Genomic DNA, 27,876 nt, shown 5'->3' on the forward strand with positions numbered 1-27,876 from the left:
GGGCAATGTTTGTAAACAAAACGAAATGAATCGAGAAATTAAAAGTGAGAGTGTGTGCGTGCAACATGGAGTTAAACTTTTCAAGGTGCCATGATAATCTTCACAGCAATTTCACAGAAAGTTTGACTCCGCGTTGCACACACTCTCACTTTTAATTTCTCGATAATTTTAAATCGTGCTAACAAAGAAAATCACAAAAAAAAATCTTCAACTGATTGCTGTTCTTTGAGAAGTTTTAGAGCGATTTTCTTTTGCGAGTTTCGCCTCCTCTCTCTTTCGCGGTTTAAGAAATTTCTACCATCCCTGATCCTATCAAATATACCCTAAAAATATATAATACCACGGACGTCCGTGATTTTATTTGGTTTGTTTCAATATGATGTTATAACACATAACACATTATAATTTCAATATATTATAAAAAGAGATTGTTATAATATAACTTCTAAATTTCAAAATCAAATAGTTATAAATAACAAAAAGTTATCTAATTATTTATTCCGAATGGATCAATTTTTATGAATTTTTTTTCTCGATTTCCCAAAGTGCTCTCGAAAATTTATTTGCAATATTTATTAAATTTTTGTTAAATGTTTGAATAAAATTCGAAGAACCCATTTTATATTTATGAAATAACATAAAAAAAAGTTATTAATTTTGAACACACTTTTATAATTAAAGTTAGATTTACGAAAACAGTATTTTCTGTGAACCAATTCTGAGAATTTGGAGTCGGCCAAGTTTATAAACTACTGAGTAGATATTTGAGTTGATATTGGAGTCCGAGTTTATTCGTTGAAGAAAGCTCAAAGTTGGAATCTAAACATTTTTAAAGCCGGAGTCGGAAAAATACTCCACTCTATAGCCCTGTGATACACAAAGTAGAAATACTAAATGAAGAAAAAAAAGTTATTATACAAAATCAGATGTACAAAAGCAAAAACATTAAACACCAAGATGCGCTTCGAGTTCGTAGGGCAAAGCTGCGTATCGCCAGTGCTGCATTATCATTTTTTAAAAGAAGCTGATTTTGACCATTTCAATCGAGTTGTATATGTTCCAAGATAGCACAACAAGGACGATTTCCAAGCGCTGCACACAATCATCACCGCGCGATGCTCGCAATAGTGGCGCACGTGCTCATAAGTGGTGACGCTATGTTCGAATTTTAACTTCCACTCGCCAAAAGCAGTAACTAGAGAAGGTGGGCTCTAACCTAGCTGGCACAAGATTGGTCAACGTTAGCCGTCCGATGCTGTTCCGCTCGGGACAGTTTCCGGCGGGCTGGAAAGCGGCCAAACAATCGCTGGCACCACCACCACCACCAGGGCAGTTGCCGACCTCTGAGGCGTTGCTTGGCACAAACTGGTGCTGGTCCGTCGTTTCCGGCGGAGACGACTCGGCAAAGTTATAAATCTGACGCATCAGCTCGAGACGGTAGCTGCGGCCCGGCGGCGTCGAGGACGGACACAAGGAGTCAGAGGCCAAACCAGCAAAAAGCCAAACCAGCCAGGGCAGATCGAACGGAACGGGGGTCGATTTGTGATGAGGTTTTGGAGATTAGTGAACAATAGTGAGTTAAAGAGTGAAGTTACAGATGAGTTGATAGACATAGAGAAAATCAATTTCTGAACTTATTTTGCAAGCAAACAAAGAAAGAATAGAATAAGGAACAAAATGTTCAACAAATTAAAACGACAGAGTATAGAATGATGAGTAGAGAGTTGAAGAGATGTGGGTGTTTTGCCTTTGAGGATTTGTAATGCATTCCAGTTTGAACGTTCTCTCAAGTACAACTGGCGCGACTAATATCGAAAGACAGTTTGTGTGAGTGTGTGAAAAGTGTGAAACATCCAGAAACAAGAGAGAGTTTGGCGGGGCTCCCACTCCCATCCTACCGTAGTTTGTCCAGACTCCAGAAGTGGGTGGCACCATTTTTGGTGTCGGTGACTTCGACGGCCACGGTTGTACGCTGGACCGGACCCTGCCCGAAATCGTCTTCCTGGCCGCCGTTGGTGAGGGCGCCCATGATCGACGGTGACGACGGCGTTAGTTCCGGCGGAAGCGGCGAGTACAGCGTGTCGGTTAGCAGCGTGAACTGGAACTGAACCTGTGGGGAGGGAGGATGGGTTAGTTGCCAATTGTAGACGTCTCTTTCCTTCTTACCTTCTTCTTCAGCTCAACGGAAATGGCATTCGCTTCCTTCAGGAAAATTGCATTGCCCCACAGGTCGTCACGTAGTGACGTAAACTGATGGTAGCGCCACTTGCGGAATGCCCATGCAGCCAGGCCAGCCTCGCGTGCCGTCCAGCAGGACTCAAACAGTGGATTCACTAGAAATAAAGAAAGATAAGATATTGTTAGCCAGAGTCAATAAATTGTGCACTCTAATCTACCACTTACCGAAAATATCCTCCTCCTGGTGGAAGTCTTCCGGGCTGTAGCTGCTGTACATCGACATGGTCATCGACTGTTCCTCAACTTGCTTCTGCAGTGCATCGATGCGAGCTTCGTACGTCTGTGAAATAGCAAAAGCATAAAGATTACACCACTGTAGAAGATAACGCAGCCCAGCCACAATTCCCCACCTTGCGCTGCTCCTCAAACTCCTGATCCGCTGCGAGCTTTTCGCGCTTGAACTGCTCCTCCAGTGCGCACAGTCGCTTCTCCATCTCTACCTTCAGGTCAATGCCCTGCTTCTCGAGCAGCTCGCACTGGGCAAAGTTCCAATCGGCCACCTCGCCCCCATTTGTGCCCGGTGTCTCGGCCACGTCCTTGTCCTTTGGTTTTTCTCGCTTCTCGCGTGCCTGTTCCGGATGGGTGAAGCGGAACACGTGATTACGACCCAGGATGACACGCGAACCGGTCTGCAGGACTTCTGGTTCGACGAGCTTGCGACCATTGAGATACACGACGGCGTCCTTGTGCGGAACGAGCGTAACGACGCCGTCCTTGTTTTCGAACACGCAATGCTCCTTTAGGATGTGCGAGCCGGATAGCTGAATGTCCTGGGGGACGTTCGCTTCGGATGTGCCGAGACGGGTGAGACCTGACGAAAGTGGTAGATGACGAGCAATTAAACTGAACTTAAACTGAACTGAACCCCAACTCACCATCCTTTATGTAGTACAGCAAACACTCGGACAGCGTCGGGTCCTCGTTCAAGTTCACCAAGTGCGGTGACTTTTTCGGCGAAAACACTCCCACCGTTATGCCGTCCTCCTTGACGGCCACGCCCATTTCGGCGAACACGGCCTCGCGCTGAACGCGAATCTGCTCGGTACGCTTCAGCTTCTCCTCCCAGGTTTCGTTCAGCTCGGCGATCAACTTCTCGCTGGCCTGCAGCTGATCAACCGCCATCTCCGTGCTGGACCCGGTTCGCTTGCGCAGCCTATTCGGCGAGCAGATCTTTTTCTCCAGCTCGCCCGGTTCATCCTCGTTGACGGTGGCATCTCCGCCACCGTTGACGGTTTCGGTGCCAGCATTTCCATTACCGCCACCACCACCTCCGACTCCGTCGCCCTTTTCAGCCTTGACGCATTCGTCTTCTGTGAAGTAAAAGTTAGAGGGAGGAAAGAGATGGGACATTTTAATTCAACAGTTTCTAGCTGGGTTCAATCATTTGGTAGCAGGTTGAATGTAGTGTTGCGAAATGATGTAGACGGCTAATGCAAAACTATGGTGATTACGAAGAGCAACTTATGACCGTACCCGGAATAAACTTTGCCTTGTCATAACATAGATTTACTGCATATTGCATAGCTTCGACACATTTATTATACTTTGGAAAAGTTATATAACCTCTGAGGTGTTTTCAGCTTTATTAAGAATATGTTTTTATCCAGCATGAACAATTTTTTCCCATTTTTTCAAAACTGTATTTAAAAACCCAGCGAAAGCTCAACATGGTGAGAGATTTGCCAGCTCCCATAGTAAATGTATCGATTTTAATACACTAAATTAAATTTGTTCAAAATTCGCAGAGTTTATTTACCTATAATTCCTACCAAGTCAAATATTCTACATAGGCCGTTGCAATTTAAATTGGAATAGGAGATATTCAACTAAGAACAATGAGCAATTCTCTACGAAATCGTTTTTTTTTTCTTATTTTTTTTCTTAAATTTTTTTTATTTTTTAATCCGACTGAAACTTTTTTGGTGCCTTCGGTATGGCAATATCTCAGCAACTAAGGGCCGTATCAACAAAGTTCAAAAGTGCAAAATATAGAGAATTTTCTCAGCATTTCAATTTTTTTTTCAAATGTTGGCAAACATGTGCACCAATTTAAAAAAAAATGAAAAACTTCGACTATTTTCAAAAAAGTCACATAAAAATGGCCTTAACTTGCAAACGGTGCACTTTATCAAAATTTCAATAGAGTACTTTTTGATTGCAAATTTGATTTTACATCAAAAAATGAAGTTGAAAAATTTTTGCGACCAATTTTTTGAAAAAAACATTTGATGGCATTTGATGTCCTCTAAAACATATAAAAAAAATAAATAAAAATAGTGTTTTTTTGCAAATAAAGTTTTAGTGACAAAAAGTTAAATAAAAAATCACCAAATGTTTATACTTTTGTATTTTTTTTTTGCCCCTCCCCCGCTCGACTTTAATCAGAGTCGAGGGACATAAACTTCAAAAAATATTTGCGGCCTTATCTCGATTGAAAAAAATGTTAAAAAAGTATTCAAACGATATTTTGTTCAGTATTTTTTCAAGCAAATCATATCTTCACAACAGCAGAACCAATTTTGGCAGCTGAATACTCTTACAGATCAAATGAAAACTTTGTTTGCTGATTTGAAGGTCGTCAGCTGTGTGCTATCTTGTGACATAGACCATTTTGGTCGAAAATGAGTTAATGATGACGTTTTGCTATACTTAACAAACACTACAAGATGCTTTAACCCGATTTTGGAAACTCGCTTCCGTTTCCCGGATATCACAATGAACACTTGTGACATAGACCAATTTATCATCAAAATGATCGTGCACACTTGTGACACGTCATGCATGGTGTTGGAAAATGTGGAAATTTTTTCTTGTTTTTCACAAATTTATGTTGATACACATTTTCTGAAGGCAATGCAATCCTTTGTTTTTGAAAATATACTGGTTTAGTCGGCTAAACTATTGATTTAAGTCTATTTTAGTTTGTATGGAAATTCTGTGCACACTTGTGACACGTAGTACAATTTTACTTTCGAAACACACTTGTGACACGTGCTTTTCAGATTTTTGATTACATAATTTGCTGTATCTTTGAACTGGTGTAACCAAATTAGTTGAAACTTGGAGCGTTTGTTAAGCGATAGTATACGAATCGATTGCTTCAAAAAGTTTGGCTCTACCATTCATAGTTTTGAAAATATTTATCATCAAGCTTTAAAAATCGATTTTCTCGAAAAGTACTAAATGGTCGTTGTCACAAGATAGCACACAGCTGACGAGGTGTCGAGACCAAAGAGCATAAAGTAGGGTAGGGTAGTCATCAATGAGACACTTTTGGTTTTCAACTTTCAACGATTTTTCTAATTTTTTCATCAGCATGTTTTAATGAGCTTTTTGTTGCATTTCCTTTCTTTTAGTGTGTTCTAACATTGACCAAAATATGAGATTGATCCGACGTCTACAGAGTTATTCAACTGTCTCATTGTAGACGCACTTGGCAGGAACAATGAGACAGCTGGGGAACAATGAGACACTCAACAAAAATCAATACTTTTCCAGTAAAATATCATGTTTTTGTATTGTTCCATTGCAGGTAACTTGCCTTGAACATTTTAGAGCAATTTTGCCAACATGAAACTTTAACTAACAAAAGTTATATTAAAAGTATTTAAATTTTGTAAAATCCAGATATTTATACTAAATAACATTGTATGTTTTGTTAAATGAAGTTAAAACTCTATAAATATGCCAAAAATCACTTTCAATTCATGTTTTGAAAGATTTACATGGATTTTGAAATGTTTAATGAAGAAAAATCAAAGTGTCTCATTGTTACCCATGCGCTAAAATGAGTGGGGAACAATGAGACAGCCCTGGATTCTGGGTATATTCTAAATTTTGGCCAAACCTAATGAAAGGACATTGTAGCCCAACTCAATACCTATGGAACGTCGAAAGAAATTTGAAGAAATATAAGTTTTGGTGTTAATGGCAGCCTTCGAGCGAAAAAGTAATTTTAGTCCATAATTTACTTTTACACCCCAGAATCAAACATTTATGAATAACTTTTCAAGGGAGCTTCCATAACCAAAGCCACTATAATGACAGACGGTGTATCCAGTAGACACACCTTTCCCCCAAATATGAGCCTGATTGGTTGAAACTACGACTTGAGAGAGCCATTTTATCATTGTTCCCCGTGTCTCATTGACGACTACTCTACCCTACCATGCGTCCCCAGAGAAATGTACTGGGAACTCTTTTCGATGGAAAAGGAAGGTACTAAATTTTGGTTGAAACTCCGAAACATGATAATCTTTTTTTTTTCAAATATCATATCTCAGAATCCTGTAAATTGATGTTTACGGTTTTTGGATGTGTTTTAAAAAATCATAAATATTAATTTTCAACTGTGAGCTTTTTGGTCACAAGACGTTCAAATCAGCAAATGATGATTTCATTTGACTTTTAGTGTAATCAAAAAGTTTTTTTTTTCAGTTTCAGTATTTCTCATTAAAAGCTTAATTTACCACCTTTTTGCAACGCGCCGTTTCTCATTGTTTCAGCCGTTTTGGAGATATATTTTTTTGAAATTTTTGTTTTTAGGAACACTCTATTTCAGATAGGACCACTTTAAACGCCAAACCAAATAAATCGGGTATAATTGTATTCGCCAAATTTGAACCTATTTGGAGCAGTTTCGATTTGGATCCAGCTGGTTTGGATAAAAATGGATACAAATCAATTTATTGTTAAAAACCGGTTTTTCCAAGCTTCTGTATTAAAATACATGGAAGCCAAGCCCGTAGCCAGGGGGTGGGCTTCAGGCTGAAGCCCCCCACCTCACCCAAAATTTTTGAAAGACATATCGGAGAGAAGGTAGAAAAGGCAAAGAAGAAGAAAATGTCTTCTTCCAGCCCCGCCGCGAACCAAAATTCTGGATACAATCCTGAAGGAAGCTGTGCTTTCAAACATTTTAAACTGAATTCGTCTATTTAAAAACTTTAAACAAAAGACAAATGTATAAATTGTGTTCTGCGAAACTTCGTTGCACTGTGGTTCACTAAATTAAACTTAGAGCTTTTTTATTGAAGCTTTAGGGAACGTTCTTTTATTACGTAACACAGTTAGGGGAACGGCGTCAAACACTTTGATACGCCTCATTAAAAAAAAACAAATTTTCATGGCAATTTTGGTACTATGATATTTTAGAACCTCAAAGCACCCATAAAAAGATATTTAAAACCCAAAAAAGTGTGGATGTGAGAAAAATATTGAGCAATTGGGTCCTAAAATGAAGCTTAGATTGCTGATATTATTGTTTACAGCGATAAAGCTTATTTTTCTGAGTACAATGACCCATTGCACGACCACAAAGAGTTAAAAATGGATTTTTGAATTAATTTTGAAAAATTAACCCCGCGGTCCTTCTTGACAGAAAAGCTCCTACTTGACAGCTCTTTCCAAGGGAACCATAGTTGATCCATCGAAAAAATGTTGTCTTGACAAAAAAAAATTTTGCGTTAAAATGAAAAAAAGTGATCAGAAATGGTTTTTAATCGTGTTTTTTACCGTTGTACATAAAAAATTACATAGGGCTTTAGTACCCAATTCTCCAAAATTACAGCCATCAATATTTGTTTGAAGAATGAAGGCTGTTGCAAATGTATTTCAAAGTTTTTGTCTGGCAACCCTCCCCCTCACCACCCATCAAAAAAGAGTGTAGCTATTTTTCCCAAATTGTCTTTCATCAGAAACTCTGTTCTCAAGATACAAGATTCATTTTTGCAAGGACAGCTGAATTCTCCTTTCAAAAGGGCGTAATATTGAATGTTTGGCCCTTTTGAAATGTTAGTATTGATTAAAAAATTTGAAATATTGTTTTAAAAAAGATCGGAAAATTTCACGAATGTTAATATTTTAACATTGAAAATCGGACCATTAGTTGCTGAGATATCGACATTAAAAAATGATTGATTGTTTGGGAGAGACTTATGGTACGTTCGTTTGAGGGCTAGTTCTACACTGAGTGCCGCACTCAGAGCTGTCAAAGTGTTTGTTTGAAGAAACTCGCGCTAGTTCCGCACGAGTTTCGCCGCCATCTTGGAACTGAAACTCTAGTGCCGCACTCGATATTTTTTCAGTTTCATGCGAGTTCCATGCACACTGAAAAAGAATGTTCGTTTGAACCAAAACTGGCACCGACGAGTGTGGCACTCAGTGCCGCACTGGCTGTTCAAACGAACGTACCATTAGAAAACGTAAATTTTCCTGTTTTTAAACCTTTGCATGGCAATATCTCAGCAACTAAGGGTCGTATCAACAAAGTTCAAACAAGCAGAATATAGAGAATCTTCTCAGCTTCTCAAAAATATTTTTTGAAATTATTTCCAGGAAGTTCACAGTATACCAAGTATGCCTCGAAAAAGGACCGCATTGAAAAATGGATTTGTGGTTTAACGTTTACGCAGCGAAGATACACGTAATCTGACGTCAAAAGGCAAAAGTTCATAATCCGCCTGCATGCAACGAGCGATAAGACCATTTTGCATTCGTAACCATAAGCCACAAGTATCAACGTCAACTTTGTTTGTTGCACCCGTAATTTTTCTTTGTCCTATTTTAAAAGTGAAATAAAAATTATTGAGACGCAGCTAAAATATTAATTTCAAACGCAACACAAGATCCAGTTTCAGTTTCTTTGTTTTAAACTTCCATTATTGCGAAACGCATAGTTTCCAGTGTGCTATTTCGGTACCCCAAGCTGCTCGGTAAGCTGATACCTTTCTCCATAGTTCGATAAATCATACTCTCAACGCCAAACAAAACCACCCACCCTTCCCTAGTGAATGACATAATCACATCCTTGAACCACAGTGCACTGCCGGCTATAGCTAATAAATATGGAGCAAATTTTCCACGCACAGTGGGAGTGGAGATTGGTCAAAAATTTCAAAAGAATAACTTCGAATGAAATACGTTCCAGCCCATAGTGAAAAGTACCACGTGGTACCTCCTTCTCACCCTCAGCACCACGCAAAACGGGCGGAAATGAGCGTGGGCGCGAAACTTGCGAGCGGAAATTATCGGTAATAACAAACAACAGAAAGCATATTGTGGGAAGCGCAACACTTAAATGGATGGGCGGGCTTGTTTTGATTTTTAGCCTATTTATATCGCAATATGGATTCATAACTAGAATAACGCAAAAATAAAAGAAGAAAGTGGGTACACGTGTGAGGCAAGGCAAGAAAAAACATAAATAAAAGAAGAAAACTTCATATCGACAAACAGAAACAAGACATTGATACCGTAAGGAGGAAATAAGAGAAAGTATAGACAGAGAGAAATGCTTATTGAGTGTAATCGATAGTTGCAGAGTTAATCATCTTGAAGAGTCTTGACAGGAAAAGGAAGAAAGCATTACATAATGGTATAAAGAAACGTTCTTTTACAATGCCATAACCGAGAGAGAGAAGGTCAGAAGTTCGCTAGGGTTGTTCAAAAACTGCACTTCACTGTTTCGCTTTTTGTTGGTGGACGGAATTTGGACAGATTGAATTTTGAGCGGTGGTCGAATTTTGAGAATTATGAATATGCCAATAATTGATATAAATCGCATACTAAGCAACAATTTGGGAAGGTCGAACGAAAAAGATAAGCGATTGTTGGAAATTATACGCCGAAATGTGAGAAAAGGGGGAGGGAATGCGAGGAGATGACTGTGGATTTAATGTTTTTGGCTTTTTGTCCAACCCTGAGATGTTGGAAGGTATGGCTTGATATGGTATAATAAGTTATTACTTAAAATTATAAGATTTACTTATTTGAGATGCATTTAACACCAATTATTTGTTTACGAATGATTACTTGAATAAATTATGTTTAGAAAATAATATTAAAAAAATCGAATATTATTTACAAAAATGTCAGTTTGTGGAATTGGCCAAATGTTTCATCAAATAAATGTGTAGAATTTTGTAATTTTGAACACATACTGACTCATCATTTCGGTTAAAATAGACATATCAAACTAAAAGTCGACTAAATAAATAGATTTGTGTACGTTTTGCTGTACGTTTGATTCGTCGAGGCGAGAGTGATGCAATGAAAAACTCAAAAAGATAAAAAAGTACAAAACGCATGAATAAAATGGAAGTATTTTTTGTTGGTTTTGTTTTTGCTTAGCATTCGACGTTCTACTTACTATTAGCATCTCGCTTTTCACAAACCACTTTACCGTCCGGTCCTACAGGAAAAGTGTACGTACAGTGTGGTTAAATTCGGCATGGTTTTCGTTTTTTTTTTCGAACGATAAGATAGTTTGCTCGATTAAAATGCACTTAATTGCGTGTCGTTCGAAGGACGAATTAAGTTTGGCTACCAATTAGTAAATTTGCTTGTTTTATTTGTTTCCGAAGATGACAAACTTAAGGGTGATTTTGAAATTTTGACGAGCGATTTTTTCCGAGAGAGAGAGACAAAACAAATCAACAACTAAAGAATAAAAACGAGTGAAAATGGTCCGAAAGTCTATTTGCCAAATGAGTGGAGGAACGAAAGTTTTCGTTGAAGTTCAAAAAAGAGGGAATGATTCATGCCTCAATTCACAGTGGGAATTGTCAACTGAGATATCGATTGTAAGAAAAGAGGAAAAAATGTTTCAAAACTCACCTTCCTGCACCTCGATGCCCTCGGCTTTGAGCAGTTCGCGAAGCTTCTGGATTTCCTCCTTGAGCTCGCGGATGAGCTTCGCGTTGGCGTCCTCGTTGACGACGGCCTTGCAGACGATCTGTTTGGCACGGTCCGCGTATCTGGAAAAAGGAAGGAAAAGAAAAAAAATGATATATTTATGTTCCCAAGTTTAAAAAAACGAAAGAAACGAGAACAGATATTAAAATAAAATTCTAGTTTATATTTCGATGCTTCTGTGCTCTCTTATGCTAACTACATAGGAAAACCGGCTTAGTACAAGAGAGCACAGAGCACAGAATGAATAAGAATCAAAAGCAACCAAAAACCAAGCATTGAAAAGTTGGATGATTTGACCTAAATGGTAAAAATCTCCAGAAATTTTCCATCGTTGTAAAATGCATCTACAAGCGAGGTCACAGTTTATAATTTGTGCTCCAGAGAATATTTAGGCCGACACCTGCAAAGCGATTTGACTACTTTGATTATTGTACTGAATTTATTGTCTTTTAGTATTTAAAACCCAAAACTTAACTAAATAATTCCTCAACAGTAGACGGTTTTTTGTTGACCAAAAATTGATAGCCTTAGTAATGTTTAATACTTTTCGGAAAAAAAAACAATATTTAATCTACCTTTTATACATTTTGTAAGTATTTGAAAGGTTTTTTTTAAATATCCGATACTATTTTCATCAAATTATCTGAGACCTTATTTTTTGCCTTTATTTACGATCCAAGTGCTCTTAACTTTTGATAGGCTTACTTTTTCAAAAGGTCCTATGCTGCCCATGTTCGCATAAATGTCCCATATGCAAAAACAGCAAGCTGAGAAAAACGCATTTGAAGTTTGTCCCACACATAAGGCTACGTGTTAATTTTCCACGGAAAACCTGGATTTCCTCCTGATTTCTAGAACAAAGTACTGGGTGTTATAGGCTTTTTGGAAAGAGCACACGATTTTTAACGAAACTGCATCAATAACTCAAAAGTGATGAAAATGCATATGGGACATTTATGCGATCAGGGGCAGTATGTACATAGGAAATCAATAGCGCATTGGTGGCTTTGAAAAAGTAATCTAGAATTCATCTTTTGGGCTCATTGGAATGGTATTTTAAAAAAGACCAAAACCAAAAGACCAAAACGATCAAACCCGGTTTAGCCAGTGCCGAGAAAATAGGGTGAAAATTTTCGGTGCACACATTCACATCCCTACACACACCGACATTTGCTCAGAATTTGATTCCGAGTCAATATGTATACGTGAAAGTGGATCTACGAGGTCAAAAAGGATGTTTCTTTTTCGTGTGATTTAATAGCCTTTTCTCAATAAGGTGAGCAAGACAAAAAATAGGCGCGCAGAAAATATCCCTATTTTTTATTTGCCTTTTTTTATCACTAAAAATTTAATTAATTTTCCAAAATAAGATTTCGATGAGTTTTGATAAGTCTTTTATAAGTTATGTATAGGGCTAGTGATTTTTCGCGATTTCACGGAAACCGCGTAATCCTTGAAATTCACCCTTGGCCGTGAAATTGGGGAAATACCGTGAAATGCCGCGAAATTTGAAATATTTAATTGATAAATCGCTACTCAATGCATTTGAACATTATTTATTTAATTAAAACATATCAAAAGAAGTATTTCATAACAGATCTGAGCAATTCTCGCTGAAACCGTCCCACTAGATGCACATGTTCTCAAATCGTTACGGCAATGTTCTCATTCGATTCAGCGCACCAAAAAACCATTAAAACAACCTTCGAACCAATGAAAAAGTCAGCCGTTAGCCACCTGTAAATAAAAACTTGTATTGAACTATGGATTTTTTCGAAAAAATGCCCTAATTTGGAGAAATGATATCTCCCAAAATACATTACCAAACATCAAAAAATTATATATCGTTGGAAAGGTAATCGCGAGGGCTTTCTATCGCACTTTGAAAAACATTTCAAAAATTATTTTTAAAGGGTAATTTTAAGGGTTTTTGAGAAACTTACTCTTAATTTTGAATTTTGACCGTGTTCGCAACCACTTATCATTACGCAACTATTTTCATTCGAAAGATTGGAAGATTTTGCATAAAATCAACTTGAGAAAAGTAGTGTAATGAAATAGTTTTCCTATAGTTATTAACGGATGAAAGAAATTGGTAAAATTTCAGTTAAAAATAACCAAAGCTCAGACTTCAGTAATGAACCTAATTTACAGTCAAAACAAAGCAGGATTGTATTTGAGCCGAATGTACAGTCATCTGAGGCAAATCTGGACATATAGGATGAATAGGGACAGCTATATCAACTATACTTTCACTCATCAGATCGTATTTTTAAATTGTTTATGTAAAAACATACATAAACAAACAAGTTTCTAAATTTTTAGCTTTTAAGTACTCTGAAAACTAATGTCCTTACTTAGACTTGATTCGCCACATTTCACTGAAGTAATATTTTATGCACAGATTTTTTTTGGGAAGATCTGCTTTATTTGTATATCGTGCACAAAAAAGTGCAAAGTTGAAATCAATATTTTTTGATCAAGTTAAAATTTTATGGGGCTGTTGATACCATAAAAACAAGCAAAAAACTCGATTTTCGTCCAAATTGGACTACGCCCTTTCATTAGACACAAGTCAATTTACGATAAATTTACCTTAATTTGAGATTAAAAACTGCCCCCAATTGAAAACTGAATGAAAAAATAACTAGAATTAAAACAATAAAAAAAAGTTAAAAATCCCTTTAACCCATACACCGGGCAAAGCTACGCACTTATTTTTTAGGGTAATTGCCTGGTTCTCGACATAAAAGCAATTTGAGGTGAATTCTAGTACTACGTTTTGAAAGCAAGTGATAAGGGTACCATTTGGTATATACAACGAATCAAAAATATTTTATGGTCATCGGTGACAAAATGATTGTCACTAGGTGCGTCTTCTCTATTCTATGTAAAAAAAAAATGGGATTCATTTAAAAAAGTTTTAATTGAAAAACAGACTACACTTATTAATTCCACGTCTAATTATCATTCTAGTGAGTTCTGACTCGACATAGTACGGATTGCAGGTTTCAGAGATATCGCAGTTTGTCAATGAAGGTTTTTAAAATTGTTTGCAGAAAAGTGAAACTTTGGGGTGGTGTCAAATAAAAACCTTTGGTCCGATTTGGACGAAAATCGAGTTTTTTGCTTGTTTTTATGGTATCAATAGCTCCATAAAATTTTAACTTGATCAAAAAATATTGATTTCAACATTGCACTTTTTTGTGCACAATTGAGGTTATACAAATAAAGCAGATCTTCCCAAAACAAATTCTGTACATAAAATATTACTTCAGTGAAATGTGGCGAATCAAGACTACAGTCTAAGTAAGGCCATAAGTTTTCAGAGTACTTAATTGCATAAAATTTAGAAACTTGTTTGTTTATGTATGTTTTTACATAATCAATTTAAAAATATGATCTGATGAGTGAAAGTATAGTTGATATAGCTGTCCCTATTCATCCTATATGTCCAGATTTGCCTCAGATGACTGTACATTCGGCTCAAAAACAATCCTGCTTTGTTTTGACTGTAAATTAGGTTCATTTCTGAAGTCTGAGCTTTGGTTATTTTTAACTGAAATTTTACTAATTTCTTTCATCCGTTAATAACTATACTAAAACTATTTCATTACACTACTTTTCTCAAGTTGATTTTATGCAAAATCTTCCAATCTTTTGAATGAAAATGGTTGCGTAATGATAAGTGGTTGCGAACACGGTCAAAATTCAAAATTAAGAGTAAGTTTCTCAAAAACCCTTAAAATTACCCTTGAAAAAATAATTTTTGAAATGTTTTTCAAAGTGCGATAGAAAGCCCTCGCGATTACCTTTCCAACGATATATAACTTTTTGATGTTTGGTAATGTATTTTGGGAGATATCATTTCTCCAAATTAGGGCATTTTTTCGAAAAAATCCATAGTTCAATACAAGTTTTTATTTACAGGTGGCTAACGGCTGACTTTTTCATTGGTTCGAAGGTTGTTTTAATGGTTTTTTGGTGCGCTGAATCGAATGAGAACATTGCCGTAACGATTTGAGAACATGTGCATCTAGTGGGACGGTTTCAGCGAGAATTGCTCATCTACAATTATTTTTTGAAGATATTTTCATTAGAATATTCAACAAAATGCAGATAGTTTCTTTATTCCACAAAATTCCAAAAAGATTTTAAAAGAACATTAATAACACTTCTTTAAAAGAAAACGTAAAAATACATTTTTTGTTTTAAATTTGGGTAAAATTTATTTTAAATAATCAACTATATTAAACAACAAGGAACAAATTGTATTTAAATATTTTGAATATAAATTATGTGTTTTGATTCAATTGAGTAGTAAAATAATACATATTGAAGTTATATTTGCTAACCATTTTGCAATACATTATATTTTCCTTTTATCATCAATAAATGTAAAAACTGCTTTTAATGAAGTTTTGCCTGAACTTTAAAAAAACAAAAATTACCCAATTGCAGAAATTTAAAAAAAATCTGTATAGCACTTATTAAAATGCTTCTAGTCTTGATGAATTAGAGGTTCATTACTTGCTTCGTTTTGGAGGTATTTAAGCAAATTAATTTTATAAAACCTCAATAAAATTAAAACAGCTGAATCATATATTCTTGACTTTTTTTTATTAGGTCCTATAAACAAATGTTAACATTGAGTGTATCCCTTTCACACCTAATGTCAATGTTCATTAGAGTAACCGGGATACCCTCAATGTTTACATCTGTTTGTAAGACCAAATCTAGAATTCAACTGACGGAAATTCTTCAATTTGTTTAAAAAAAAAGATTGATTCAATACTCCTTTTTTCAAATAAATTACTTGTGTCAGGGTGTTTTAAACGCTTGTTTTGTATCTAAAACTACTGCTTACTTTTAAGACAGTTTTATGTTAATAATTTAATAAAAGAATACAGTTTAACGTTTATTTTGAGCAGTTTTCAGAGTACCGTGAAATTGCCGCGAAATTTCAATGTTTTGTAATTGGCATGCCGCGTACTTTTGATATTTTTGCCGTGAAAATCACTAGCCTTAGTTATGTAAAAAAATAGTTTTCGCACCATTACTGCCGTTCTACGGATAATTGTCCCATGTCAGTTTTTGACGATTTTGACTTTATGCCATTTTTAAGTTTAGTCTGATGTGTACTTTAAGAAAAACACATAAAATCTGGAACTTTGTCCGGAAACTCATCAAAAACAACACCAAGTCTGTTTGTCCCATCGTTGAACTTCTAGGCATAATTGTCCCACCAAGTATTTTCTTACACGGAATCATTAGTTTTACTAAGCATTATGCCTTGTTTACCTGTTGTATAGCAAGAGAATCACAAATAAGGGTGATAAACTGCTAACTGGGGCGATTAGGGACACATAGGGCGAATAGGAACCCACGGGACAATTATGCGTAGAAACACAGAAATCGGTCGAAAAATTTCAATCGCGTTTTTCTCAGTTGCACTTTTTTGAACATGGGACAATTATGCGTAGAACGGCAGATTATTGCTACAAAAAATACCGTAAATCGTAACAAATGCCTGCATGTTATATTTTTTTGATAGGTAATCGAAACAACTTTCAAACGAGTCCAAAATATTAAAGATCTGGCAACCCTGTCTCAAGTTATGACCACTTAAGTGATATTTACATACTTTTTTGCAGCCGAATCTGACTTATCTGTATGAAAACTATGGATTTGTTGACAGACCCATTATTGGTTAGGTAATTGAAAGAGTTATCCAACGAGTATAAGAATTCGAAGATTTGGCAATCCTGTACCAATTCATAACCAATTAACTTATGGTTTTAGTTGGTTCCGTACCAAACCCCATGCTTGATGCTAGATGCCAATTATTTCTTGATCTTTTGTCCGACGCATTTTTGGTAAGGAGGAAGGTACCAACCCCATAGGTGGATTACTTTTTCTTAGAGCGCTTGGTTGGTAAATTCTGCACCTGCAAGCTTTCAATTTGCCCACCAAGAAAAATATGATTGTTATGTAAAATCGTATGGGGAACACAAAAATGTTTATTTTTGAAATTAAATCGCATGAATATTGAGAAAATTGCATGTAGAGATTAAAATTACTCAAAATGCTCAAAAGTTTGATTCCAATCGACGCCATTCAATTCAGCGTCCAATTTCCTTTAATAGTAGCAGTCGAGCATTGCTTTGTCATTTGTTGTTTTCAAGATATGGCCATTTGAAAACGATGGTTTTTTGAAAAATTAGGGAAAATCGCATAACTTTGAGGCGGTACCAAAAAAGGTGGAGTGGTCAAATTTTGATGAGATTCGGGATTCTTGCGTGTCCCGGTCAGACGGTAATAACATAATTCATGCCATTTCAAGAACAAATACTGTTAAAATAACAGAAAGTGTTATGGAATCTTCTTGAAAAATCCATTTTTTTACAAGGGTTTATTAACAGTTTATGTTATCATAACAAAATTTCATATTGGTCTGATATTAGTTGAAGGCCAAAACAACTTAGGAATACATTTTTTTGTTATGGAAGAACTATAATAGTTGTTAAAATAACAAAAAATAATAACAGAGATTTGTTCGAAGAATAACTAAAATTGTGATTAGTCTGCTATTACAATAACAATCCAATAACAAAAAAAAAATATAACGACGAATAACAAATCTTTTTATAACTAACATAAAATGTTATTGGCCTAGTATTTTCAAATATCAAAAAATGTTATTTAAAAGTTATTTCCGTCAGCTCGCCCGAGCAGACGGAAATAACGTGGGAATAACATTTTTTGTTATTTGAAAATACTGTTGTTATTGGATTGTTATTGTAATAACAGACTAATAACATTTTACGTTATTTTTCGAACAAATCTTTGTTATTTTTTTTTTTGTTATTTTAACAACTAATCCGATCATCCCAATAACGTTTGGAGTTATTCTTCCATAACAAAAAATGTTATTCTCAAGTTGTTTTTGCTGTCAATCAATATCAGACCAATAACAATTTTTGTTATGATTACATAAACTGTTATTGAACTCTTATGCAAAAATGGATTTTTCAAGATTATTCCATAACACTTTCTGTTATTTTAACAGTATTTGTTATTGAAATGGCATGAATTTAGTTATTACCGTCTGTTCGGGCGGGGTTTCGAAACTATCGATAATATAAACAGCTCAGCATTTGATATATGAAAATGCATCGACAAAACTCCATCCAAATAAAAAAATACAAAATTTAAAATCTCGAAAAATAATTGAGAAAATCTAAAGAATCCACTATCGTACGTCATTTAAATAATCACCGACAAGTTTTTGTGTTTGATGTCCTAAAAAAATTGTCATGCCAAAATATTTGATAAATAAAAAAACCCTTTTTTATTCTTAAGATACCCAACTCACCTCAGCGTGCTCAGCGTTTCGTCGTAGTTGATGTCGGCCGGCGATATCGCGGCGATCATCGCCGTCTTGGAGTTGCCGCCGAGGTTCTCGCGCAGCAGCCAGGTCAGCACCGAGTCGCGGTACGGGATGAAGTCGGCCTTTTTGGATTTTTTGCTCTTGGAGGCCTTTTTTGTGGATGTGGGATAAAAAAGTGCATTAGAAGGTTGTAACGATTTCAATTTGCAAACGATTTTCCTGTTAGTACACGAATAAAGCAAAACCCGGGCAGACGGTAATAACAAAATTAATAATATTTCAATAACAAATCCTGTTAAAATAACAAAGAGTGTTATTATTTTATCCTGAAGTTCAACTTCAAGAAGAAAAAATAATAACAGTTTCTGATAAAATAACAAAATTTGGTATTGAAGTGATATTATATTGAAAATGTTTAATAACACGCTAATAAGAGGAAATGTTATACATTTCAAAAACTCTCCTAATAACAAAATTTGTTATTCGTTCAGTATACTGACTTAGAAAAAAAATACCTTAAATCGCACAAATGGAAAAGTTTCTAAGTGTCCATAACACAATCTGTTATAATTTTTTCTTTTGTTAAATATGTTTAGATCTTTGGGATAGTTATGTCTAATTTCGTTTCGTTTTGGCCATGAAATCGGGTCCTTAAGCTAAAATTATTCTGAAAAGTTGAAATTTTGGAAGTTGATTTTTTAAATTATTTGATATACCCCCTAAGGGACTTTGGTAAAATTGGCTAGAACTATGGGATAATTTTGACCAATTTTGTCAGGGTCATTATTTTGGCCATGAAATGGGGTCCTTAAGCTAAAATTATTCTGAAAAGTTGAAATTTTGAAAGTTGATTTGTTTAATTATTTGATATACCCCCTAAAGGACTTTGTTTAAAATGATTAGGACTATGGGATAATTTTGACCAATTTCGTCGAGGTCATTATTTTGGCTATGAAATCGGGTCCTTAAGCTAAAATTATTCTAAAAAGTTGAAATTTTGAAAGTTGATTTTTTTAATTATTTGATATACCCCTTAAGGGACTTTGTTTAAAATGGTTAGAACTATGGGATACTTTTGGCCAATTTCGTCAGGGTCATTATTTTGGCCATGAAATGGGGTCCTTAAGCTAAAATTATTCTGAAAAGTTGAAATTATGAAAGTTGATTTTTTTTATTATTTGATATATCCCCTAAGGGACTTTGTTTAAAATGGTTAGAACTATGGGATAGTTTTGACCAATTTCGTCAGGGTCATTATTTTGGCTATGAAATGGGGTCCTTAAGCTAAAATTATTCTAAAAAGTTGAAATTTTGAAAGTTGATTTTTTTAATTATTTGATATACCCCTTAAGGGACTTTGTTTAAAATGGTTAGAACTATGGGATAATTTTGACCAATTTCGTCGGGGTCATTATTTTGGCTATGAAATGGGGTCCTTAAGCTAAAATTATTCTAAAGAGTTGAAATTTTGAAAGTTGATTTTTTTAACTATTTGATATACCCCCTAAGGGACTTTGCTAAAATTGGCTAGAACTATGGGATAATTTTGACCAATTTCGTCGGGGTTATTATTTTGGCCATGAAATTGGGTCCTTAAGCTTAAACTATTCAAAAAAGTTGAAATTTCGAAAGTTGGTTTTTTTATTATTTGATATACCTCCTAAGGGATTTTACTAAAATTGGCTAGAACTCTGAAATAATTTTGACCAATTTTATCGGGGTCATTTATTTCACCATGAAATGGGGTTTCAAGCTAAAATTAATCCGATAAAATTAACTTTTGAGAGTTCATTTTTTTTTTAATTTTGTTATATTTCCTAACGGAATTGATTTATTTATTGAGAATGTTTGTAGTGTGAATAACAAAAACTGTTATTATTTTCACAGAGCCAGGAAGTCGGAGCTGACGTTGAAGTTCGAGCTGGAGTGAGACCTCGGAGACTGCATCAGATTCAGCAAATTTTCAGCAACTTTTACTTGGAGTCGGAATCTGTGAAGTCGGGTATTTTTAGAGAGCTGAAGTCGTCGTTGACGTCATATCCTGCATCCAGAGTCGGAGTTGTCTTCAAGTATGGATTCAAAGTCGCTTGGAGGTACCCGACTCTGCAGCCCTGACTAGTACAGAGGAGTTATGGCAACTGCAGGTTTATTTGCAAATTACAAATAAACCAAAAAAATAACTTTTTTTGTTATGGAGACATACTAGTTCAATAACATTTTTTGTTATTATGCTGCTCCACCTCTCCGCACAAAATAACAAATCTTGTTATTCCTTCATGATTCCTTCTGTGTTATTGGTTTGTTATTGCAATAACAACATAATAACAGTTTGAGTTATTCTTCGAACAAATCTTTGTTATTGATTTTTGTTATTTTAACAACTAATCCGATCATCCCAATAACATATTTCGATCTTCTCACAATATCAAAAACTGACCTCCCCAAGTTATTTCCGTCTGCTCGGGAAGTTCACACGAAAAGTTTTGTTTGATGAAAATGAATGAACGAATGTGAGTGAGTGTATTTATGAGGGTGTCAATTTTTTTGAAATGCTAGTCGATTGTGGAAGACGCAAAAATGAAGAACAAAATTATTTGAAGCGCAATTTTTGTACATTTTCACTTTGGGGTTAAAACAATAGCTTTGAATTATATAATATCACTCGCTTTGTTCATTTCACAAAAAGCAAAAAGCACACTGCAACCGTTTTATCGGCACTGTTTTGATAAAGACAAAAGCAATTAATTTCACGCAAAACTGAAAAAAATGAATTAAACGGGCAAAAAAATAAGAGTCAGCGCTTGTTCTGCTTGAAGCAGATTTGCTCCATCAAATTTGGTGTGCTGCCTTGTTGGGCCGATATTTTTGGTGCACAATTTAAAAAAAGCGAAAAAAATGCGAGTGAGACGCGCGCACTTCCAGGTACTTACCGACTGGCGAATGTCGAAAAATGGTGATGATTTTATTGGATTTTTTTTTTATTTCAAAGGTGAAAGAGGGTTCGCGCAGAGGTGGTTGTCGATAAAATGTGTGTGATGATGGATTGGTTTTATTGGCACGCAACGAGGGTGAATAAAAATTGAGAGGTATATTAAAAAACGTGTGGTCGATTATTTTGGCTGAATGAGAGAAATTGTGTAGTGTTGAATGTTTAAAAAATAAGCTTTTTCCCTTGCCCTTCAGAAAAAAAATGGTGCCCTCACTCACCACTTCAGCGAGCGCGGAAATGACCTTGCCAAGGGTGGTCAAACTTTTGTTAATGTTGGCGCCCTCCTTGAGGCGTGTGCCCTTGGCCCCGGTCGAGTCGGCCCGCTCGGAGCCGGCCAGATCGACCAGGCTGATTTTGGAGACCTTCTCCGTCTCGAGCCCCGTCATCTTGTCGACGCGCCTCTGGGTGAAGAATATTGTAAACACAGCGTGCGAACGGGAGCTCGTTTCGTTCATATTTGTGGCCGCAACAGTTCTACAGGGGCGGGCAGCAGCATTCCAGTTATCGAAGGCATTTCACAGGACGGAAGGGAGGGAGGGAAAAACCACCAAAGCAAATCACCATTAGTCGCTCGTTAGTCGCACAACACAGCTAGCAAGCAAACATTCTCCCAGGAGAGAGAGAAATGATTAATTACCTCGCTTTGTTGCCCTCGTCGATGAGGTCGTGAATGTCCTGGTACGACGTTACGGCTAATTTGGACAAATCCTCCACGTACGGACCGATCGTCGGATGTTCGCGCACCTTCAAGTTGCCCTTGTTCTTCGGGTTCAGCAGATCCCGTACCCGCTCGCAGTAGATTTCCATGTACGAAACTTCGACCGAGTACTTCAGGTCGGCGCACTCGGTTTCCTGTATCCGGCGGAACAGATCCTCACAGATCATCGGTATGACGCCCTCTTGGCCTTCCTCCTGTTTGCCCATCATGGTGTAGGACTTGCCGGCGCCGGTCTGGCCGTACGCGAATATACACACGTTGTACCCGTCAAACGAGTGCTGCAGCATCTCCTCGCCGATGTCCGAGTACACCATCTCCTGGGTGGAAAACTCGGGATCGCGGGGCTGGAAAGAAAGGAGGCCGGGTTACTTTCGAGTAATTTCTCTGTTTCAACTTCTCGGAATAAATAAAAAAAATAAAATCAAAGGATAAATATTCTTCCGTTACCAAATATTCTTTTTTTTTTATTGTTAAATAGAGTCAGGTGAGGCTAGACGACCTTATCGTCGTGATCGTGCTACCTTGTCGCACGTCCGTTTTGGGTCAAATTTTGTTATAAACTTTATATTGTGCATCTCTCAATGATTCACCTTTTGACTTGTACATATCCCCAAAATTCAATTTTATCCTGAGATATTCAATAAAACCCGGAAAACTCATCCTATTATTTTTTTGCATTTTTTCTAGTAGATTTTTCTTTGAACCACAAAAAATTGCATATTGAAAAAGTCTTTGCACTTTTTTTTCTAGACAGCAAAAAAATGATGGTGATATTTTTAGGAACTGGTGAAATTTTCATGAGTTTGTGTTGAATTTCATATTTCGAGCCAAGCATTTCATTAGGGAACAATCTAAAACGTAAACATTCGGGATTGTTCCACTATTACATTCATTAGTACACTCTCTACATGCCCTCCAACATTCAGATTAATAGCAAACAATTTCCTATTGAAAAAATCACAAACACAAAAGGGCACATAACAATGTTCACTTCACTTTCTTTTTCGTTAGTTTTTGATAGTTGAGGAACTTTCTTTGTTATATAGTGAACTTTTCATACATTCTTAAAACTAATTCACTTCAAAACAAAGTTTGATTTACGTTTCACCAAGGATTTCTGCAGAAAAAAACTTCGTCGAAATACAATATTTGTTACGGTCCCGCGGCTGCTGTTCAATACACTTTTGAAGAATTTGTATGTTTCACATACCTTATCTACACCATTCGATCACAAAACTTCACCAATTATCAACATTTCCGCTGGATTCCTCATTATTTCTAACTATTTTTTGCATTCAGAAAGGGCCCATTATGAACAACAGTTGGAAAGCTAAAAGAGCCAAATAACGAGATTTTTTTAAATTATGAGTTTTATTGCGAAAATCAACATAAATTAAGAAGCATTCAAGAAGAGTTGAGGGTAATGATGTGTTTTATCGTATCATTTGTAAAAATACCATCAGTCAAGCTTATTTTTTAAATAGGAATTGGAACTTTTTGCAAGCGATTTTCTCGAATCGCGGTTTTTAGTTTTATGCCCTAATGAAATGTTTGGCTCGACTTATGCACATTATTTTAAGTAGAATTACTAAACAAACGTAATATTCAACCAACCATATCTAAAAAACTTCAAAAATTACACTTATCTTATACATTAGTGCACAGTAAATAAATCGAACTAAGGGAGATATTATTTTAAAAACTTAGCCTGAGCTATGTTGTAAGATTGTTATATTTTCCAATTTGGGCCAAGTAACATAGAGGGAGTTTAACCTCTAATCCCATAATTTAGAAATTTTATAAATTTCTTTTTTTAACCTAAAATTGGCTGATAAATAAAGATTTTTATTTTTAAAACATTTTCTCAATAACCATCTGCGATATAAAATATTCTTTAAAAAAAACAATGTATTGTTTTATTCCTTTTTTCGAAACAAAACAATTATCAAAAATAACAGAAAAATAAAAGTAAGCATTTGAGTAATATCATGACAAACAAATCACAAAAGCTTTACATATTATTTATGTAACTGTAAAACATTACAAAATTTCTATGTTGTATGTCTTTTCCGATCAGAAGTCTCGAAATCAAATTTGAAAAACGAAGAAATGTACCTTTCGATCGTTAATAGATCATTCTCTGTCAACTCACACGAAATCTATGTTTTTATTCATTTATTTTATTCGGCCCTTTTTTCGATTCCTAGAGACGGAGCGGCTGTAATTTCATTTTTGAAAATTGGAAATTCGGAAAAAAATATTATTTTTTCTTTATAATACTGTAAAAAATCGTGATGCGACTCGGAAATGTAATTTTGAGTAGAGTTTGGTCTACTTTTCGAATCTGCAATAATCAAAAAACGTATTTTTTTCAGGGCTGTTCTACAACACTGTAGAGCAGGCAATTACAAAATTTATGATATTTGATATAAGTATGGGGTTCGCCTTTAACCAACATGTTAAACCTTCCACCCTAGGGTTCGAACCAAGGGTCCTGATTTTCGGTTCAAGGAACAGAAACCACTCACTCATCGCCTATCCATTCGTCGCCTATTCCAACCCGCTAGCATTCATGAGCGAATGAGTCTCGCAAGCAGCCAGCGAGTGGCTCGAACTGTTCACTCAGCGAACAAATACATCGTGAAAATATTTGCCTACTCCGTCGCTCCACGACACTCACACACTACCATGCTCAGCGAAGAGCCACTCTCACAAAATGCCAGCGCGGAAGTCTTTTTGTCTTCACGCTCTCAGTTTGCCATCAATTTGATTTTTTCTTGGTGGAAGTTTCTTTGAATGGTGTCTGTAATGTTATGAAATCAAAATAAATGCACAATTTAATTGATAATATTGGTTTTAGGCAACCCAAATCAATGAGTATAACGCAGCGCATCAGAGAAAAATTGTTTTCAGTTCAGAGTGATCGGAGACGATCGGCCTGTCTGAACCGTTCGGAGACTGAGCCGATCAGAGAGAGAGAAGAGTAGAAAAGAGAGTGTTCGGGAGCGAATGGTGATAGAGTGACAAACGGTAGGAATTTATCAGGGCAGTATCGCGTCGCCTGCTATTTGTGCTCGCGAATGGAGTGGTTGATTTTGAGCAATCAGGACCCTTGGTTCGAACAGACGACTTTTGGATTGTGAGTCCAATGAGAATTTTTTGATTTCCCATACTGATGGGCTATATATTTCAGGGTGTAATATTACTTAGAATTCCATAAAATAATGCAAAATTTATTTGACGGACGTGGTCTTTTACACGCAGCTAGATTACTACTTTATGTGCTGTGAAGCCAATCACGGTTTCAAACATCACAGTGTTGACAAAATAGGACTAGCAATTCAGTTTTTTTCCGATTCCAATTAAAAAATACATTCCAGGAATTTGTTAAACCTAATAAAGACCCTTCCAGTACTTACATTGTGTGACCAGTACGAGTAATCATAGTTGAACCGCTTCACCGAATCGCTCGTACCGGGCGGCACCTTCGGGTTTGTGATGCAGGTCGTGTTGCCGGACATTTCGATGATGCAGCTGGACTCGCGTGCGATCTCGCGCGAGTTGAAGGGTCGCACCCGGACCGCCACCTTTACGGATGACATGGCGTGCGGCTGCGGGAGGGCCCTAGGCCCGGCTGGTCGACGGTTTTAGGGGTACTGCTGCAAAGGAAAAAAAAAGGTGGAAAATGGGAAATTTAATTATTACTTTCAATTTTCAGCGTGCGCAAATTCGATCAGTTCGTGAGACTCTATTTATAGAAGGAAATCGATATCTGGTGGTATGTAGCTTGGAATAAAAATACGCTTAAGGCTCCGCCACACGTCCGTTTTTATCCCGGGTGATCATCCCGGTTGAGATGGGTATCAAGTGCGATTGAGCGGAAAATAGCAAAGGTGAATTGCGTAGGACTCTTCAGCAGGCAATAATCGAGACTGAACCAATCACCGGGGTCCACCAGTCTTTGTTTGCTTTCCATTAATTTTATGTTTGCACGTGCGACTAGACTGGGGTTCGCTTTGAGATTCATTTCGCAGAACAATTTAAAACTTTTTGCAGACACGATTCGTGGTAATGTTTTTGAGTGTAGCACCAATTCTTCGAAATCAAATGATAGGATTTTTTCATTTCTCGAAGTCTACATTGAAAGTCACCCACTTTCATGTGCTCGTACGAAATTTAATCAATCGAGTCGCAGCAGCCCTCACAAGCCCCAAAAGTTCACATCTTATTGCATAAATTTGCTCTCGTTTTTTCCTCAATCTACATGCACAACCATATTTACTGAACAACTCTCTCCTCCCTCCTACAGCAAATACCACACCATCTGTTTGCAAGGACTTTCCACATTCGGATAGGAAAGTTTCAAGCTCAAAAACCGAGCCTCAGGCGCGCCTTGGGGCCTAGTACAGAAGGTTTACTTCCTTTTTGCTAAAGAACACTCAGTTGCAAAAAAATACTTTAGGCGAGTAAAAAACTTGCCGAGTTAGATAAATGCTAAAAAAAAATCGAATTTAATTTATCATTCAAAAGAGCGTAAAAAAAATCAACTTATTTGTTTCAAAAACAAAAAGTCTTATAAAGTATAAATTTCTACACAACTGAGTGTAAACCACGCTGTGATAGTTTTACGATGCCGTACAGCAGCAGCCCCAACCTGGCCCAGAGACTGCAGGATCGTTGAGAAGGAAACTGTTTTCACTTGCGCAGATATTATGAATAAATTTAAATATTAAAGCTCTCGCTGACACAACCTCGAGTGTTGGTGAAGTGTCGTGTCGTGTCGTTGGGAGTAGCAGCAAACGACAAACATCACCAGGTTCACATAGAAAGTGGTGTACGATGCATATGGGAAAGATTACTAAAGGGGGCACTTGAATTTATGATGTCTGGTGGAGTTTGATGACAGCTATAGAGAGCAGAAAAGGGGATGAAATTAACGACGCCACACGTTTGGGTAAAGTGCAGCGATGCTTTTCAGACGGATTCCAATGCGTGAAAGATGTAAATCCGTGCATCTCTACTTTCGAGCAGATAACACAACTCGACATTTTTGAAGTTGATGTCAGTAACCGCTTCAGTTTCGTCATGGTATGATAGAGTTGGGCTCTGTGAACACGTTTCAATCGACAGCATTGAATTTTAGTTGATTCCCTGCCAATAAATAAAATTGTAAATTTCGGATGTACATGGTATGAAGCCATCTTGAGCAACCACGCGCACACATGTTTATCTGTGGGGGAAGCAAAAATAAGCGGGTGCCCTGCCAATGGACCATGGTTGACGAAACAGAAGCGTTTACTGACATCAACTTCAGAAATGTGTAATTATTATATCATAAATTTGCATCTATAAACAAACGATGTTTCGGGGGGATTGGATTTTATTTGTATTTTTTTATTTGCCTCAAACTGTCATTAGTTCACCCATACAAGTCTCCATACAATTTTGGCTGCTGTCCATACAAAAATGGTATGTAAATATTCAAACAGCTGTAACTTTTGAGTGAATTTTCTGATCAATTTGGTGTCTTGGGCAAAGTTGTAGGTATTGTTGAGGACTTTTGAGAAAAAAATAGGTACACGGAAATAAAAATTGCTCCGTTTTAGCGTTACATGGACTTTCAACAAGCTGTAACTTGGTGAAAATTACATGAAATATCAACTTCATATATACCATTGGATTCGAAAATTAATCAACTTTAATGTCCCCGGGGGGCGGGGCCAAAGGAAAAAAAACAGCGTTACATGGAATTCAAGGGCCCAGAGCACATCGTAAAATGACCCAAAATACCAACTTATATAGGTTTTTGGAAAGGGGAGAACCTCTACTTTAAGGGAAAAATATATAAAA

General features: G+C 36.5%; 1 protein-coding gene across 7 annotated transcripts in view; it reads right to left on the reverse strand.

Moving 5' to 3' along the window:
* LOC6036748 (kinesin-like protein unc-104) overlaps positions 1 to 27,876 on the reverse strand; it is a 111,544-nt gene that overhangs the window by 21,858 nt on the left and 61,810 nt on the right. For 3 of the 7 annotated variants that reach the window (XM_038257977.1, XM_038257973.1, XM_038257974.1), the window contains exons 2-13: positions 25,446 to 25,685; positions 21,946 to 22,370; positions 21,527 to 21,782; positions 21,250 to 21,252; positions 18,305 to 18,468; positions 10,852 to 10,991; positions 10,385 to 10,426; positions 3,114 to 3,548; positions 2,589 to 3,049; positions 2,404 to 2,518; positions 2,167 to 2,333; positions 1,899 to 2,110 (exon numbers count right to left, since the gene is read on the reverse strand). In XM_038257977.1, coding sequence (XP_038113905.1) covers positions 1,899 to 2,110; positions 2,167 to 2,333; positions 2,404 to 2,518; positions 2,589 to 3,049; positions 3,114 to 3,548; positions 10,385 to 10,426; positions 10,852 to 10,991; positions 18,305 to 18,468; positions 21,250 to 21,252; positions 21,527 to 21,782; positions 21,946 to 22,370; positions 25,446 to 25,628 — 2,603 coding nt within the window. In that variant the 5' untranslated portion in view covers positions 25,629 to 25,685. The remainder of the gene's footprint in view (positions 1 to 1,898; positions 2,111 to 2,166; positions 2,334 to 2,403; positions 2,519 to 2,588; positions 3,050 to 3,113; positions 3,549 to 10,384; positions 10,427 to 10,851; positions 10,992 to 18,304; positions 18,469 to 21,249; positions 21,253 to 21,526; positions 21,783 to 21,945; positions 22,371 to 25,445; positions 25,686 to 27,876) is intronic. The other 4 variants (XM_038257976.1, XM_038257979.1, XM_038257975.1 and 1 more) reach the window with 3 other exon arrangements.

The sequence above is a fragment of the Culex quinquefasciatus genome, chromosome 2, assembly GCF_015732765.1.
Source record: "Culex quinquefasciatus strain JHB chromosome 2, VPISU_Cqui_1.0_pri_paternal, whole genome shotgun sequence".
Taxonomy (NCBI): domain Eukaryota; kingdom Metazoa; phylum Arthropoda; class Insecta; order Diptera; family Culicidae; genus Culex; species Culex quinquefasciatus.